We start from the raw sequence: 13,900 nt of genomic DNA, 5'->3' as shown, positions 1-13,900 counted from the left end.
TGCGATGCTCATTCGCGGGTTCGTTTGGGGAATCTGACGCTGCAGTCTTCGGGTGATCGCTATTGTCCCTTCACCAAAATGAGCTTCAACCATTTCACAGAGGTTCCACGCAGAGACACATGAACTCAGGCCACTTCTTACTTGCAGGTGTTCCAAACTTGCTGAGCTCGGCACCTCGATGCATTAGTTAGAAAAATAACTTAAAGTGAACCCTGATGTTTTATGATCTTCACTTAAGCCATCTGTGCGTCGTGAGAGTGACATAGAGTTTGCGGGTTTTGTTTAAAACGTTTTAATCAAAAATTGTGTCCAGACGGCACTTACAAAGCAGGTCAGGGCGCCTTTAAGAAGGGACCTATATTGATGATTCATTTTCAAATACGAAACAAATAAAATAAAAAACGTCTCCTAAGTAGGTCAACGTCTATTTATAAACTTAATAAACAAATAGCACATGTGTGCAGGAAGCGGGAAAGCACAACTCTCCTCAAAAGCCTGAACATGCATTCTTCATGGTGAGTCAAAGCCCTTCCATAACAAACAGTTCACAGTACACAGATGTTGACAGTATAACGTTAGGCGTGCTGCCTAAATCCTGCCAGCGTTGGACGTGTCGGCGAAACAGTTTAACTAATAGACGTGAAGGAGCTTACGGAAGCGAAAGGGTTTATTGAAGCTCGTGAAAACACGGCCCCACGCAGCAGCCACTCTGTGATTCTAAGGAAATCCCTTCGTGAAGCACTAGCAAGGCCTTCGGGGGCGACCACACGGCTGAGGGAACATTGGAGGGAACACGGGGTTCATGCATCGTAGGCGTTCAACGGGACGGGTGCCGTCGAGGGAATGTGGGGCCGGATAAACACAGGGTGGAGGGAACGTAGAGCTGAAGCCCCCCCCAAAAAGGTCTCCATGGAATCCTATTCTCATCGTCTCTGTCTTCCTGCCTCTCTGGATGCCACCCTTTGCCTCTCCGGCACTGTTGAGGACCACGTAGGAATTCCGGATGGAGTCTTCGAATGGTTGGCGAAAAAGTATTTTATAACTTTGGCAATGTGCATAACGGTTTGACTTTATATAATTACAAAACACTCTTCCTCAGTACCCGTTAGCTCTATCAAAGGGGTCAACACTACGAGGTTAAAGGTCATATCTTCACTGTCTGCACTTGTTGCAATCAAGCTTTGATTACATTTGCGCGGCTACATAGGAGGACATTCCAGGACCTGATGTACTTCCACACGGTTCCAGGAAAGCCTCAATTAAAAGGCTGGTGCTGGTGGGGTTTGTTTTTTCAAGTCAACCGGGCCATGACGCGGTTGTTACCGCTGGGTGACATCAGGACGTAGGGTTAAAAACAGAATCCTGCTCCCTCAGCTGCACGATAAAACCCTCGTGTATAAATACTGACACATCAGTCTGGTCTTCTGGGTCGTCCACGCAGCATTTATCAGCTGATTCCTCTGCCAAAAAAGGAAAAAAAACAAACAAACAGCAACAAGTCAGCGAGATTTACTGCCTCGAGTCGCTCCACCAACATGGAATAAAAAAAACGGATTTCATGCACTCATCGCACTGATTTAGGAGCCATTCCTCTTTGTGGTCTTAATCCGGACATCTTGTATTTCTGATGCTGAAAACCTACGTCCTGGTTCCCTCTTGCACAATTTGCAGGAATTTCCCGCACAGACACAAAAAAACCTTGTTGATTATTTTTGTTCCTGAGCGCCGGAGAGACGTCACATGACCAAGTCTCGCCCGTGCGCCGAAGTGGAGCGAGATTGTGAAATCCAAAGATCCAAAGACGATAACAAGCAGGAGGTAAAGCTGCAGAAATCTGGGGAGCACATGAAGAGGGCAGCTCGGATCGGACCTGTACGAGGCCTGTTAACCATTATTAGTAGTGCTGTGTCATCCCAGGGAAATTGCAGGGGGCGGTAGTTCTAATCCGGGGCACTTGTGCATCTCTAATGAAGCGTTTGTAAATACGTGTGGGATCACAATCCCGGGAGCAGGAGAAGACGTTCTAACGTCGACTGCTAACAGAAAAGATCTAAACCCTCAGCTCTCAGAAACATCTGATGAGCGACCGGAGGTCAGAGACACTACAAGCTAAATATGCTCCGTGGATCTGAAATATGGGGCTTGAGACCCTAACCCTTGTTCATCATGTGAAAGAGTCAAAGAGTGAAAGAGTATTATTACACCACAATGACACCTTTTCCTTTTTTCAAAGCTACCCTTTGACCCTCCGACCTCATTGGTCTCCAACGTCGTTAACTTCTCATTAAGGGGTGAAGCGGAGGAGCAGACCGGTTGACCTGCGGCACTCATCAACAAACAGGTACGTTGAAATGAACAGTTCAGTGTCCCCCCCCCTCCCCCATCCTCCCCGCCTCGTGCTGCACGCGCTGTCCCCGGTCCCCCCCCCCCCCCCCCCGGGTCTGCAGACGGGCTGGAGACAACGATCATTTCCTCAGACAACAGTCTGCATTCCTGAGACACTGTCCGATCCCCCGTAAACAACATTCCTGCCGTGGGGCCGACCAAAAGCCACAAAGTCACATGACTTTAGGCGACCTCCGGAGACAGTATGACCTCAACCCTTGATTCGCATTTAGAAGCCTTGAGCCATTTCGGGATGTTGCCATTTTGGACCCCTGAGTCCAAGATGATCTGGGCGGAGCGCCTCATGTCGAGGCTCCTCATCCGTCTGCAGACAGGAGGTTTTGATTTTGTGGCTCCAGCGTTGGAAGGTGGATCTGCATTCCCCCCCCCTCCCCCGGGGCCAAATAATCCATCATGGAACTCAAAGCCCGAGAGGCGGAGTGACACGCGGCTTAATCCAGGCAGCGATCATCAGCGAGGCCTCGAAATGCATGAGAAGAAACACTTTGAAGTACGTCGCACGAGTCGGAGTCTGTCGCTCACTTTGAGGCCCTTAAGTCAAACATTCCATCAGGTCACGGTATTCCTCGACCAGATGGAAGTTACACCTACGCCACTCATTTTGAAAACACTGCTTGATTAAGAGGATGATAAAATAATTGAACCACATGGAAAGTTGCAGGAAAACGCAGACGGCAGATAGCGTTATCAGTCACGTGGGGGCTGAAGTAGTGATTCAGCTCTCACACACACACACCGCCCTGTGTAAATGTCACGGCGCGAGGGGAAAAAGATTAGACAAAAAGGTTGTTCTGCTTTGGAGGCATGCCAACATCCCCCCCCCCCTCCAGCTTACAGCTTTGTGCTTTTTTTTTCTTCTTCTTCTTCTTCTCTTCTTCCCCACACCTCCAACTGGCTTTGGTTTCACGCATTCCTGGATGGTTGGAGACCAAACTGCCAACAGATATTAACCAGCAATTAGACAGTTCCCAGTAAATCTAGCATCCACTAAAATAAGTGTTTGTCTAGCAGAGAGCTATCACAGTTAAAGTGATGGATGTCTCGTGTTTCCCGGGAGACTCCTCACGTTGATTTGAGGTTTAGCCCCCCCAAAAAAGCCCCTTCTTTCATTTCTTACTTTTGTGTTTGCGAACAAACTTGCAATAGTTTAAACCCTCATTTCGATGTAATGTTTACGGCTCGTTTTTGTTGCATCGATTGAGTTCGAGTTGGAAATCCTCCGTTCAGCAGGACGCCGGTGACGAATAGCAGCAGGACGCAGACGGCTCCAAGTGAATTTCCAGAAGGGCTTTCTCCTAAAATAACTTCCCAGTTAGGTCCTGCATGCCTCCATGTGTACGTCCTCCTCCTCTGGATCCAGGACCTTCAGGGCCGCACGTCCTCTGGTGATCTTACAGCTTCGTGCAGCCAGGAGGACTTGCACAACTCTCTCTGCCTTGATCAACAAAACCCGCCTTTGAAAAATACTGAGTGAAGAAATCGTAGAAACCCCCCCCCCCCCCCCCCAAAAAACAAAACAAAGGATTGGAATTTGTTTTGTACAGAACAGAATAAACCCTGGAAAGCGAGATCCGCCCTGTAAGCCGGACGGAAAAAACATCACAGCCTAGACCTGAGAGCAACGAGCCTCCATGGGGGGGTGGGGGTCCACTTCCTGCCCTGCCCAGACCCCCCCGGTCCTCTCTCTGTCCCTTTTATAGAGCAAAAAGGTATGAAAGTGGCTGGTGAACAACGGGAGAAGGTTGAGGGGTACGACGGAGGGATGAAAGGACAGCATGTGTTTTTCTTGGCTCTCTGTGTAGTCTGTCCCACCCCACCACTGTGGTTTATTACACACACACACACACACACACACACACACACACAAGGACAACACAACAGAGATTTCCATGACAATGGTGTTCCAGCCGGTGGGGGTCACAGAGCGGGGCGGCTGCAGGTCTCGGTTAGGTCTCATGTGCTCTCGAGGGCCGACGGAGTGTGCGGCTAACGCAAGGGCCAAGGCCAACCGGGATTTATCTTCTAACGAGACCCCCCCACCCCCCCCCCCCCCTCCCCCTCTGTGAGAGAAAAAGCCAACGTCAACACAAGCCGGCTCACGTTTATATTAAAGGTTAACAAGCAGACTGATGCTCCGAAACTGCACATAATGCTGAATTAATTGGCAATATTTCCTGTTCGTGTCAAGTGCGTCACAGATGAAACATCTCTGCCGTCTGTCTTTGATGACGACCTTTGACCTTTGACACGGCTCGTCAGCGTCTTTGGTCCCTTCTGACACCTTTCGTCTGATGCTATACGTCGTAACGCGTTCTTTCAGCGTTGAAAGCGCTTTAACGAAAGCCATAACGATCAGATGTTATTGGTTAAATAGCTCGGGCGTCGCTGTCCAGAGTGTTTTCATTCCTCTCGGCCTTCGGGGAGCGAGGAAGGACGACGCCTGACACTCAGCGGCCCGTCCGTCCGGGAGCAGGACACACACACACACACACACACACACACACACACAAACAGGCGTTTGAAGACCTAAAAACCTTAAAAACACACACATTTCAATCCAAAAGAAGCAGCAATTGGGAATCCAGTGAGAGGCCACACAAAGACATGTCCCAAACCAGCACATCTGGGGAAGTGGACGTGGGAGGTGTCAGCATTCGGTATTAGGGGAGAAGGAAACTCAACAAGAACCACACACCACACGCACTCCCTCAGTGTCAGAACATGAAGTACAGGTTCTTCTTTACTCCTCTTGATGCAATAGAGCAGCGTTTGCAATACTTAGATTTCTGTTGGAACTCGAGTCTTTTCTTTCTTCTTAGGATTGTCCTAAATTTAACGGATATCTACTGTTCACATATGAGCATTGGTTTAATGCTATCAATGTACATTTTTTTTATTAAGACATCATTTTGGTTGTATTCATTTGTACATATTCTATTGCTCAGAGACTGTGACCTGAGCAAACACATGTGGAGGAACAGCTGCGCCAACGCAGCGTTATGAAACCCGCCAGATGAGCTGCTGGGAGAGAGGGGGGAGGGTGGGGGGGGGGGGCAACTAGCGACACCGGGAGAACCCGGGAGGAGCAGGGCAACGTACAGAGCTAAAAAGAAACAGGAAAAGCAAAGGCCACTCACTGGAAAGAATGACGGAGGGGAGAGCTCGCTGTAAAACGCTGACGAATGTCTGCAGGACTTGTTGTGGCCGCTGTGAGTGCACGTTTGCACCGTAGCGCCACCTGGTGGCCACCAGCAGTAACTGCACCCCCCCCCCCCCCGCCCCGACAACTAAAGAAAAAAGCTTCCCTGGGAAAGATTTCTTTTACAGTAAATACTTTAAAATAATGTAAAAAGACACAAACTATGTATTTATTTTTAATTAATGGCTAAAATTTAGTTACATTTAGTTTTAGATTTAACTATGATTTAACTAAATTAGACTCATCCAGGCTGGAGGGCACAACAATTTGGATTGATTTTTAAAGGGCTTTTTAGTGATATTAAATCTTTAATTGGACCAAGAAAAGCAAATAAAGAAATGTCCAAAGAAATGATGCAACAAATGAACAACGAGGTCACTGACTGACAACAAGCAACTCGGGTTTTGATGCGAGAACGTTTTTATTTCCATTAGTGCCGAGATTAAAGCTCAGAGGCATTTTGCAGCAAAGACATTTCTCTTGTTCCGTAATCTAAACATCGCTTGGTATTATCATCGTTTAAAAAAAAAAAAAAAAGGCACCTGCAGTTTACAGATTACAGTTTTGAGCTCAACAAAGCACGTGACTTGAATATGGGGAGTGACAGAAATAATAAATAAGGAGAAATGATGAGGTGGTGATGAAACCCCCCGCCATGAACTGGAAAGGAGAAGAGTGACGGCAGCTGCACAAACACGCACACAAAGAGACACACAAACAGAGACACACAAACATAGACAAAGAAATACGTTGCACTTGATTGCTCTCATTCAACGTGGTTACATGTCCAAAAGATGGTGTGTATTTCGAGATGTTATTTGAAAAAAAAAAGAAATATTTACACGTAGAACTGATGACGATGTGAAATCCTGAAGAAGAAACCAGTGCTTTTATGTCAGCCGGCACTGGAGTCACTGGGAACACATCACTTCCTGAGCTCTGTGCTGTCTGTTAAAATCTCCTCCTTTTACTACAAAAAATATATATAAATTTAAAGGACTATGATTACTGCAAAGGAACTACTGTATATTCAGTACGTGACTAACAGACGGTAAGGTGTCATCGGCATACAGGAAAAAAAGAAATGTACAGCAAACACCTGCTTTTTTTCCCTCTCTCTCATCTGATTTTGTGCGTTGAGCTCAAGCACTTTGTTCAAAACATTCAGCCATCAGAGTGACGGTAAAGACGCTCAAAAGGGGAGACAAAAGTACGCCGATGTCGCCTCATGGCTTCAACATACAAAAGAAGTCTAAAGAGTAAAATAAATCCTACAATTTCAATATATGAAAGTGTGTATACGTAGCTTATGGGATGCTTAAAAATAAAAAAAAAAGAAATAGCTGTGAAGATTTAGAAAGACACTGTAAATATCTTCATTTGTTTTCATCACCAGTTGAGGACCGAGGACTGAGAGCTCATCATCCTCATCCTCATCCTCATCCCAAGCCAGCTGTTTATAAATGCTTCATTGCAGACTTGGAATCCTGGAATCCTCCCAGTTTGAGATGACCTCGTCCTTGTCTTTTTCGGCCCAATACGGACCAAACGCCACCGAAAAACAACCTCCTCCCAAAGCGGGGGAATCTACGAGCGCCCTGGAAGCAGAAATGACGCCATGCGACGGGCGATGACAAAAACTCAAATCGAGAGCTAAATTCCCATCAAACCTGTTTTCATTTGGAACAGCTGTTGGCATTAATTCTGTCAAACCCTCCAGGGCCAGTTTGCGACAACCTGCCCTCTCATTAATGCGCACTCCGTCCTTTCAAAATAAACTTCCGTTATGGTATGAAAACAACTTAGTTTGAAAGCACATGTTTTCTACCATTGGGTGGAACCGTAATCGACGTTTCCCTCATAGTGAGAGTGACGTCCTCGCCGTAGCTTTGTGTGCAACAGATCTCCCAAAAAGTGAAATGATGTATTTCACAAAATGTACCTTTTCCTTGAAACTGAATTTAGCCCTGAGAAACATGGTACAATTTTGAAAAATAAAATAAAAAAAACACCAAAAAAAAGGCAGTTTTTCAAACTCCTCAATAACACAGCGTACATTTAGCTCATCGTCTATGTACAATCAACTTTTATGATCAACTTTTCTGATGAATCAAAAACTAAAACCCAAACACTTTACGTCACTTAACCACTGATGTGAATAATATTTACCTGTGATTTCATACGGAATGCAATGACACACCCACGATGCCTTGGTTCGTTTGTGCCCTTTCGACGAGAGAGGAATGATTCAAACTACAATAAATAGACATGGCCTGAGCCTCCTTGGGGGAGGAGGGGCCTCCTTCTTTGCCAATAAGTGTTCAGTGTTTCGTCGCCTGAGAGTTTGTCCACAGTCACGTTGAGAAAAGAAGAAAACAAAATGGCGTCAAAAGATCTTTTTTTTTTTTTTTTTTTGTCATTTGAACTGATGCGGCAAAGAGGTCTTTAATACTGAAAGGAACGATTCGAGTCTCACTCCCCCCCTCCCCCCGTGGGTCTCGCCTCACACCCAGTACTGGTTCTTTTTCGAGGCCGGGTCCGTTGTCCGACAGTGCTGCAGCAGCTCCGGGTCCGCGTCCTTGGCGGCCATGTTGGACATGGCGATGCTGTTGGCCGGGTCGGTCTTGCGGAAGGTCTCTGCGCTGGCCACCTCGCCGTTCTTGGGCTTGCACGCCGCGGTCTGGACGTCGTGCTTGCCCGTCTTGTTCTTGCGGATCAGGTAGTAGGCCAAGAAGGCCGCCAGCAGCAGGAGGAGGAGGATCACCAGGATCGGGATGAGGATGGACCAGATGTTGCTGCGCCTGTATACGTGCGGCTCCCCGTCGGGGACGGAGCCGGGCGGCGCCGTGGTGGGAGCGTCGCCGCGGGCCCGCTCGTTGACGTCCCCCCGCCGGGGGGGGGCGGCCGAGGTGGAACGAGGGGACCCGGCGCCGGGGAGGTTGTTGCTCGGGGCCTCCGAGGGAACCCTCAGCAGAGTGACGGGGTAGACCCCGGAAGCGTTGTAGGGCCCGGTCCGGAAGGAAAGCACGCACTCTGCCGGGGGGACTCCGTGGGCCTTGAGCAGGAAGCGGGCCTCGTCCCGACCGGCACCGCCGCTACCCAGGACCTCCATGGCTATCCGCCCCTCATCCAGGTCCCTCTGGCTGAACGCGTCCACCGGCTGACCCGCGCCGGGGCCCTCGGACCGCACGAAGCGGGCCCCGCGGGGCTGCCGGATGACGGCGAACGTGGGCGGCGCTCCGGTCTTGTTCGCCAGGGCGGTCGCATCCAGGAGCCTCCTGTCCAGCCGGACGAGGGCCCCCCGGGGCAGGAGCGGATCCCGGGCGATGGCGGCCAGAGGCTGGACGGTGATGTTGAGGACGGAGGACACGTTGGCGGCCTTGCTGCGCGCCACGAAGGAGACGCTGTCGCGGGGCGAGGTCGACTTGACGAAGCGGACGCTGACTCGGCCCTCTCTGATCTGCTTCTGGGTGAAGGCCGACGTGGGCTGCCGGTCCACCATGACGGCCGCGTACTTGGGCGCGTTGGTGATCTTGTAGAGGATGTCCTCCTCCACGGGGCCCCCCGTTGTGGCCTTCAGCATCTCCTCGGTCACCAGGGTCTCGTCGTCGCCCTGCGTCACCTGGATCTCGGGGGCTTTGTCGAGGAACAGGGTGCGAGCGAGGACGCCCACGTGGAGCGCGTGCGGCTCCGTCTGGTGCTCGCCGTCCGACACCACGAACTCCACGGAGCCGGCGGCGAGGCTGCCGTCGCTGGAGAAGCCCACCTGGCCGCGGTTGACCATCTCCTGCGTGAACTCGGAGACGGGGCGCATGGTGCGCATGTCGAGCAGCCGCCCGTTGGTCGGGTCCCGGGTCACTTTGAAGCGCACCTCGTCCGGCGGACTGTCCTCGTCCCGGGCGCTGAGGTGCTCCCGGGTCAGGAGGGTCGTGGAGCCTTGGAGAACCTCCAGCAGCGTGTCCACGGTGACCAGTTCTGGGGAGTGGGAGCCGCGGCGTTTGATGGTGATTTCGAACGCCTCCTCCAGCATCGGCGCTCCGGCGGCGGAGGCCTCGCCCCCTGACCTCATGCGGGCTTGGAAGGAGAAGGCGTCGCGGGTGAAACCCGAGCCGTCGTGGAGGTACTCCAGCTTTCCCCGGGTGACATCTTCTTGCATGAAGGACGGGGCGTCGCGAGGCAGGTCCCGGCCTCCCAGGGTGATGCGACCGTGGTCGGGGAAACGCTCCACGTGGAAGACCACGGCCACTTCTTCTCGATGGTCTTCGGGTAGGTGGGCCAGGAGGTTGGAGGCATCAAGCATCGAATCATCGATGACTTTCCTCTGGCCCTGCACAATGTCCAAACCTGAGCAGAAACAACGCAAAGAAACAGATCATTTTTCAAATAACATTTCTCTACACAGTGATGCTTTTATGCTTCTTTTTTTTAGCACCTAAGGGAAACACAGACACAACAGTGGGTGTATTTTAAATAAAACGATCCAGATGTGATGAATCCCTTTATAACGTAACAATTAGAAGTTATTATCATACATATAATGTTAAAGATTATTATCTTTAGCCGCCCTTTACAGCCTTGTTGTGCTCCTACAGAGAATTCTCGCTAAAATGTTCTAACTTGTAGATCTTGAGGCACCTGAAGTGAAAATGTAAAAAGAAAGCTTACTGCTGGTGTAGTTTGTTCATAACAGATTTGATTTAAGCTTCTCAGGAAGTGATGTGATTTGTGGGGCTGATCTTGCTGAACTAAACCAAAAGCCTGTGTAACATGTTGTAGTTTGATCAGAGGTAACACATAAGATGTAATGTCTGCTCAACACTGTGTGAATAATGAAACACAGATCTGACTAAAACACGGCTGCAAACAGGACGTCTCCACTATAACTATTTTAGGCGAAGTCCTCTGAATAGCCTCTAAAGGCTTAGAGCTCTTCTCTGCATGTCAAAATATGTAGAAACGTTCATGCGATAACCAAAAATGGCCACATTTCAGCTGCGTTCGGTCTCCTCCTCGTTGGGAACGGTGATTGTTTTTCTGCTTTGTTTCATTTATATTTAAACTGTAACTCCAGGTCCCCATCTAGTCCTTTAATTGTGTTTTAAAAGCATATGTCGAGGTGGTACCTTCGTTCTTCCACAGCTGCGACGAGATGTTGCTGTGAGGAGCGTTGTAAGAGATGGTGATGGGGAGGATGTGATGGACGTCGACGGCCGGCTGGGACAGAAGCGTGAGCTCCACGGAGTCCCTCACCAGCCAAAAAGGCTCCTCGGGTATCTGGTGCTCGTAGTAGACCGATCCAGACTCCAGCTGTGTGCCAGAGGACGCAGAGCCAGAAGATCACCAGCAGTCTCAACTCTCAATGCGGCGACGCCCCAGTTTGACCAAACCAAGGCACGACTGTATCTATACTCCTACTATACCATGAATTATAGGCGTTTTCCCTTCCATCACCTTCAGAATAGTAGCTAGATTTCTGTCTACGGTTTGCTATCGCTTGTCTGTCTTTCTTGTCAATTTGTGATTTGGAAGACGTTTTAGTTTGCCAAAACATTTTCTTTTCACAGTGAAATGGGACCTGAAGGGACTGCAGCAGTGGTTGGAACACGTTGGTGCCTCATGTACAACGTGGACTGCACAGTGACTTCATTTAACAACACGTTGTCTCATGGAAAACAACTACAGTGCATGTGAAACCAAAAGGACTAAACTGTTCAGGGTAGATTAAATGACCTTTATTTTCAAGTTTATTTAATTTACTACTCCTATCTTAGATATAAGACGATGCTGCTAATAAATAGGATATAAGAGCACTATTCCGAGCAGACTTTTCAAAGTCTTCAAAAGGATTCAAGAGCGGCAATCACAGGGATTTAAATAACTTAACCTGCACCTTCTCCAGTGAAAGGGGGATTAGCTGCAGTGTCGCGCATAAAAGAGGAATTACGTCTTCTCATGTGTCTGTCTAACGTCTCTGCAGAAGACGACCGGAGTGCCTTGAGCAGCTATGACTGCTTGGCAAAAAGAAACCGGCCATTAACAGGAACGCTCCACCCGAGTGGGGGAGAGGATTTAGTGAAAAAGACATGATAACTAAAAGAAATCTATCAAAAAAATGTGTTTTCCTTTGTTGTTCCTGGAATCTGTTTCAGGGTTTGACTTTTTACCAACGATTCACAACCATCAGTGCAAGTGAATATATACGAAATACATATACACACATTTAGTGCAGTGCACACGCACAAAAGCAATTACCTGCGTTTGTGAGAAGCGGGTAATTTCCTCATACTGGTTCCTGTCATTGGCCAGGATCAGCCTTCCCAAACGAGGAAGGCGGATAATGGCGTAGTTTATCTCATTACCATCCTCATTGGTCACAGCTCCCAAATTGGCGCTGGTAATAGACTGCCTGGTTCCTGTGGAAACACACACACACACACACACACACACACACATGCACAGTCCTCTGAGTGTTGTGGAAAATGGCCTCTTGGAAGTTGTTGAGCTGTAAAAGTTACCCGAGTGTAGAATTGCCAAAAGACTTCAGCTGTTACAGTAATTGTTGCACATTATTGTGCAGAAGAGTTTCCTGATGGGCGTTTCATTCAAACTATATTCATGCTGTTCAAAAACGTCTCTTTTGTAATGACTAAAAGTAGAAGTTTACAAAGAACGGTCTTGAGGTTACAGCTGCAGACTTAAAGACATAGCAACATTATGTATTATTTGGTTGTTGGTTTATTTACCAATAACCAAAGGACTTTTTAGCTCACACTAGGACTCAACAAGTCAATATTCCTCCGTTGGATACATGTAAATGATTCAAATGGTTTTGCAACCTTCTTTTGTCAGTTATAGCAAGGAGCTCATTTTAGCATCAATGCTGTGTAGCCGACATTATTCTGTTCAGATAATAAATGTCCTTAAAAACAAATGACTGGCACATTGGTAAACTATTGTTACGCCACGATCGTATGAGATGAGAACAAACATCCTCCAATCCGCCCTGAAATCTCAAGGATTTTACTGACATCTTACCTGGAAACACCATCAGCTCCTCCTGCGTCACCATGGTGATGGTGAGAGGCCTGGCCGTGACGACGAATCGGTAGAGGGGAGACGTGTGCTCGCCGTCCGTCACCGTGAAGCCGAAGCCTCCGGACTCGTCACCCTGGTGGATGAAGATGACCTCCCCTCTGTTTATGTGAGCCTGGGTGAAATTCAGGACGCCCTCATCGGGCGCCTCTTTCAGCGCCAGCATGCCGCCGGCGGGCCCCTCCACGTGGTACACCAGCTCCTCGGGGGGAGTGTCGCCGTCCTCAGTGCTCAGCATGCCGGAGGTGATGTCCGCCTCCTCCCCGACCAGAACCTGTGGCACATCGACGTGGGTTTGAGATGGAGGGACACGACTCTGCGTTTAAACGGCATTACGACGCCATTCGTTGATGTTTGTCAGAAACCAAACCCCCCCAAAAAAGGAAGACAACGGGTGATGGAAGAAAAAATAAAAATAAGTACAAAAGCCCCCCCCCCCCCGAAGAAACCGTTGCAAAGGTTAATGATGTCTCGGAGGCTGTCGAGGCGCCCCTGTTACCCGAAGATGGAGCACAGCGGCGCCCCTCCCCGGGTGGATGGGCTGTAATGGACTCCTAATGGTCGGCGGGCTGAAAGGAGCATTAATTGAAAGAAATGGGGCAGATCCCCAGGAAGACATTCTTAAATAGCTGGAACCGGCCGGGAGGAACCGGCCGGGAGGACTCGCCCTGCGGTACGAGGCAGCGTATCGATCCTCGGACGCCTCTCTCCTCCTCAAGAATTTAGATTAATGCTGCTGCAAGAAAAAAAAAAACTACAAATGGAAACAAGTTTTTATGATCTGTTGATGAAGAGTGCGTTGTGAATAAAAGGTATTATTATATGATTATTATTACAGAATCAGTGAGCTGTGGGAATAAAAAAAAAAAAAGCACAACCAAATGACAAAAGCAAGCAGGAATACGTTTGGTAGAATAACTAGAGGCTCTTTCCCATCGCTTTAGGCTGAGCTTTCTTTAAAAGTTCCTGTAATAACAGCTTAAATTCTTAATTTAGTATTTAAGTTATGCATAGAACTGATGATTTAGTTGAAAAATAAAATCATCAGCCAATTAAGAGCCCTGCCTCGGTTGTAATTCATGACTTTTCCGTTTTCCTGGTTCGTGGAGTAAAACACTTTGATATCATATATGTACATATTCAGCGTCAGCTGGGCCTGAACGCTGCTCTGAAAGCCCTCCTTCCTTTCTCCAAACACATCAA

General features: G+C 48.6%; 1 protein-coding gene across 1 annotated transcript in view; it reads right to left on the bottom strand.

Annotated features, from left to right (window-relative positions):
- Nucleotides 1–6,008: 6,008 nt before the first annotated feature.
- The window catches only part of cspg4 (chondroitin sulfate proteoglycan 4), a 46,867-nt gene continuing 38,975 nt past the window's right edge, over nucleotides 6,009–13,900 (bottom strand). Inside the window, exons 7-10 of the mRNA XM_037452146.2 lie at nucleotides 12,641–12,971; nucleotides 11,858–12,018; nucleotides 10,729–10,912; nucleotides 6,009–9,949 (exon numbers count right to left, since the gene is read on the bottom strand). Coding sequence (XP_037308043.2) covers nucleotides 8,109–9,949; nucleotides 10,729–10,912; nucleotides 11,858–12,018; nucleotides 12,641–12,971 — 2,517 coding nt within the window. The 3' untranslated portion in view covers nucleotides 6,009–8,108. The remainder of the gene's footprint in view (nucleotides 9,950–10,728; nucleotides 10,913–11,857; nucleotides 12,019–12,640; nucleotides 12,972–13,900) is intronic.

This window comes from Pungitius pungitius, chromosome 6 (assembly GCF_949316345.1).
Source record: "Pungitius pungitius chromosome 6, fPunPun2.1, whole genome shotgun sequence".
Taxonomy (NCBI): domain Eukaryota; kingdom Metazoa; phylum Chordata; class Actinopteri; order Perciformes; family Gasterosteidae; genus Pungitius; species Pungitius pungitius.
Note: the sequence above shows the minus strand (reverse complement) of the source record. Positions and strands in the feature narration are given on the sequence as shown.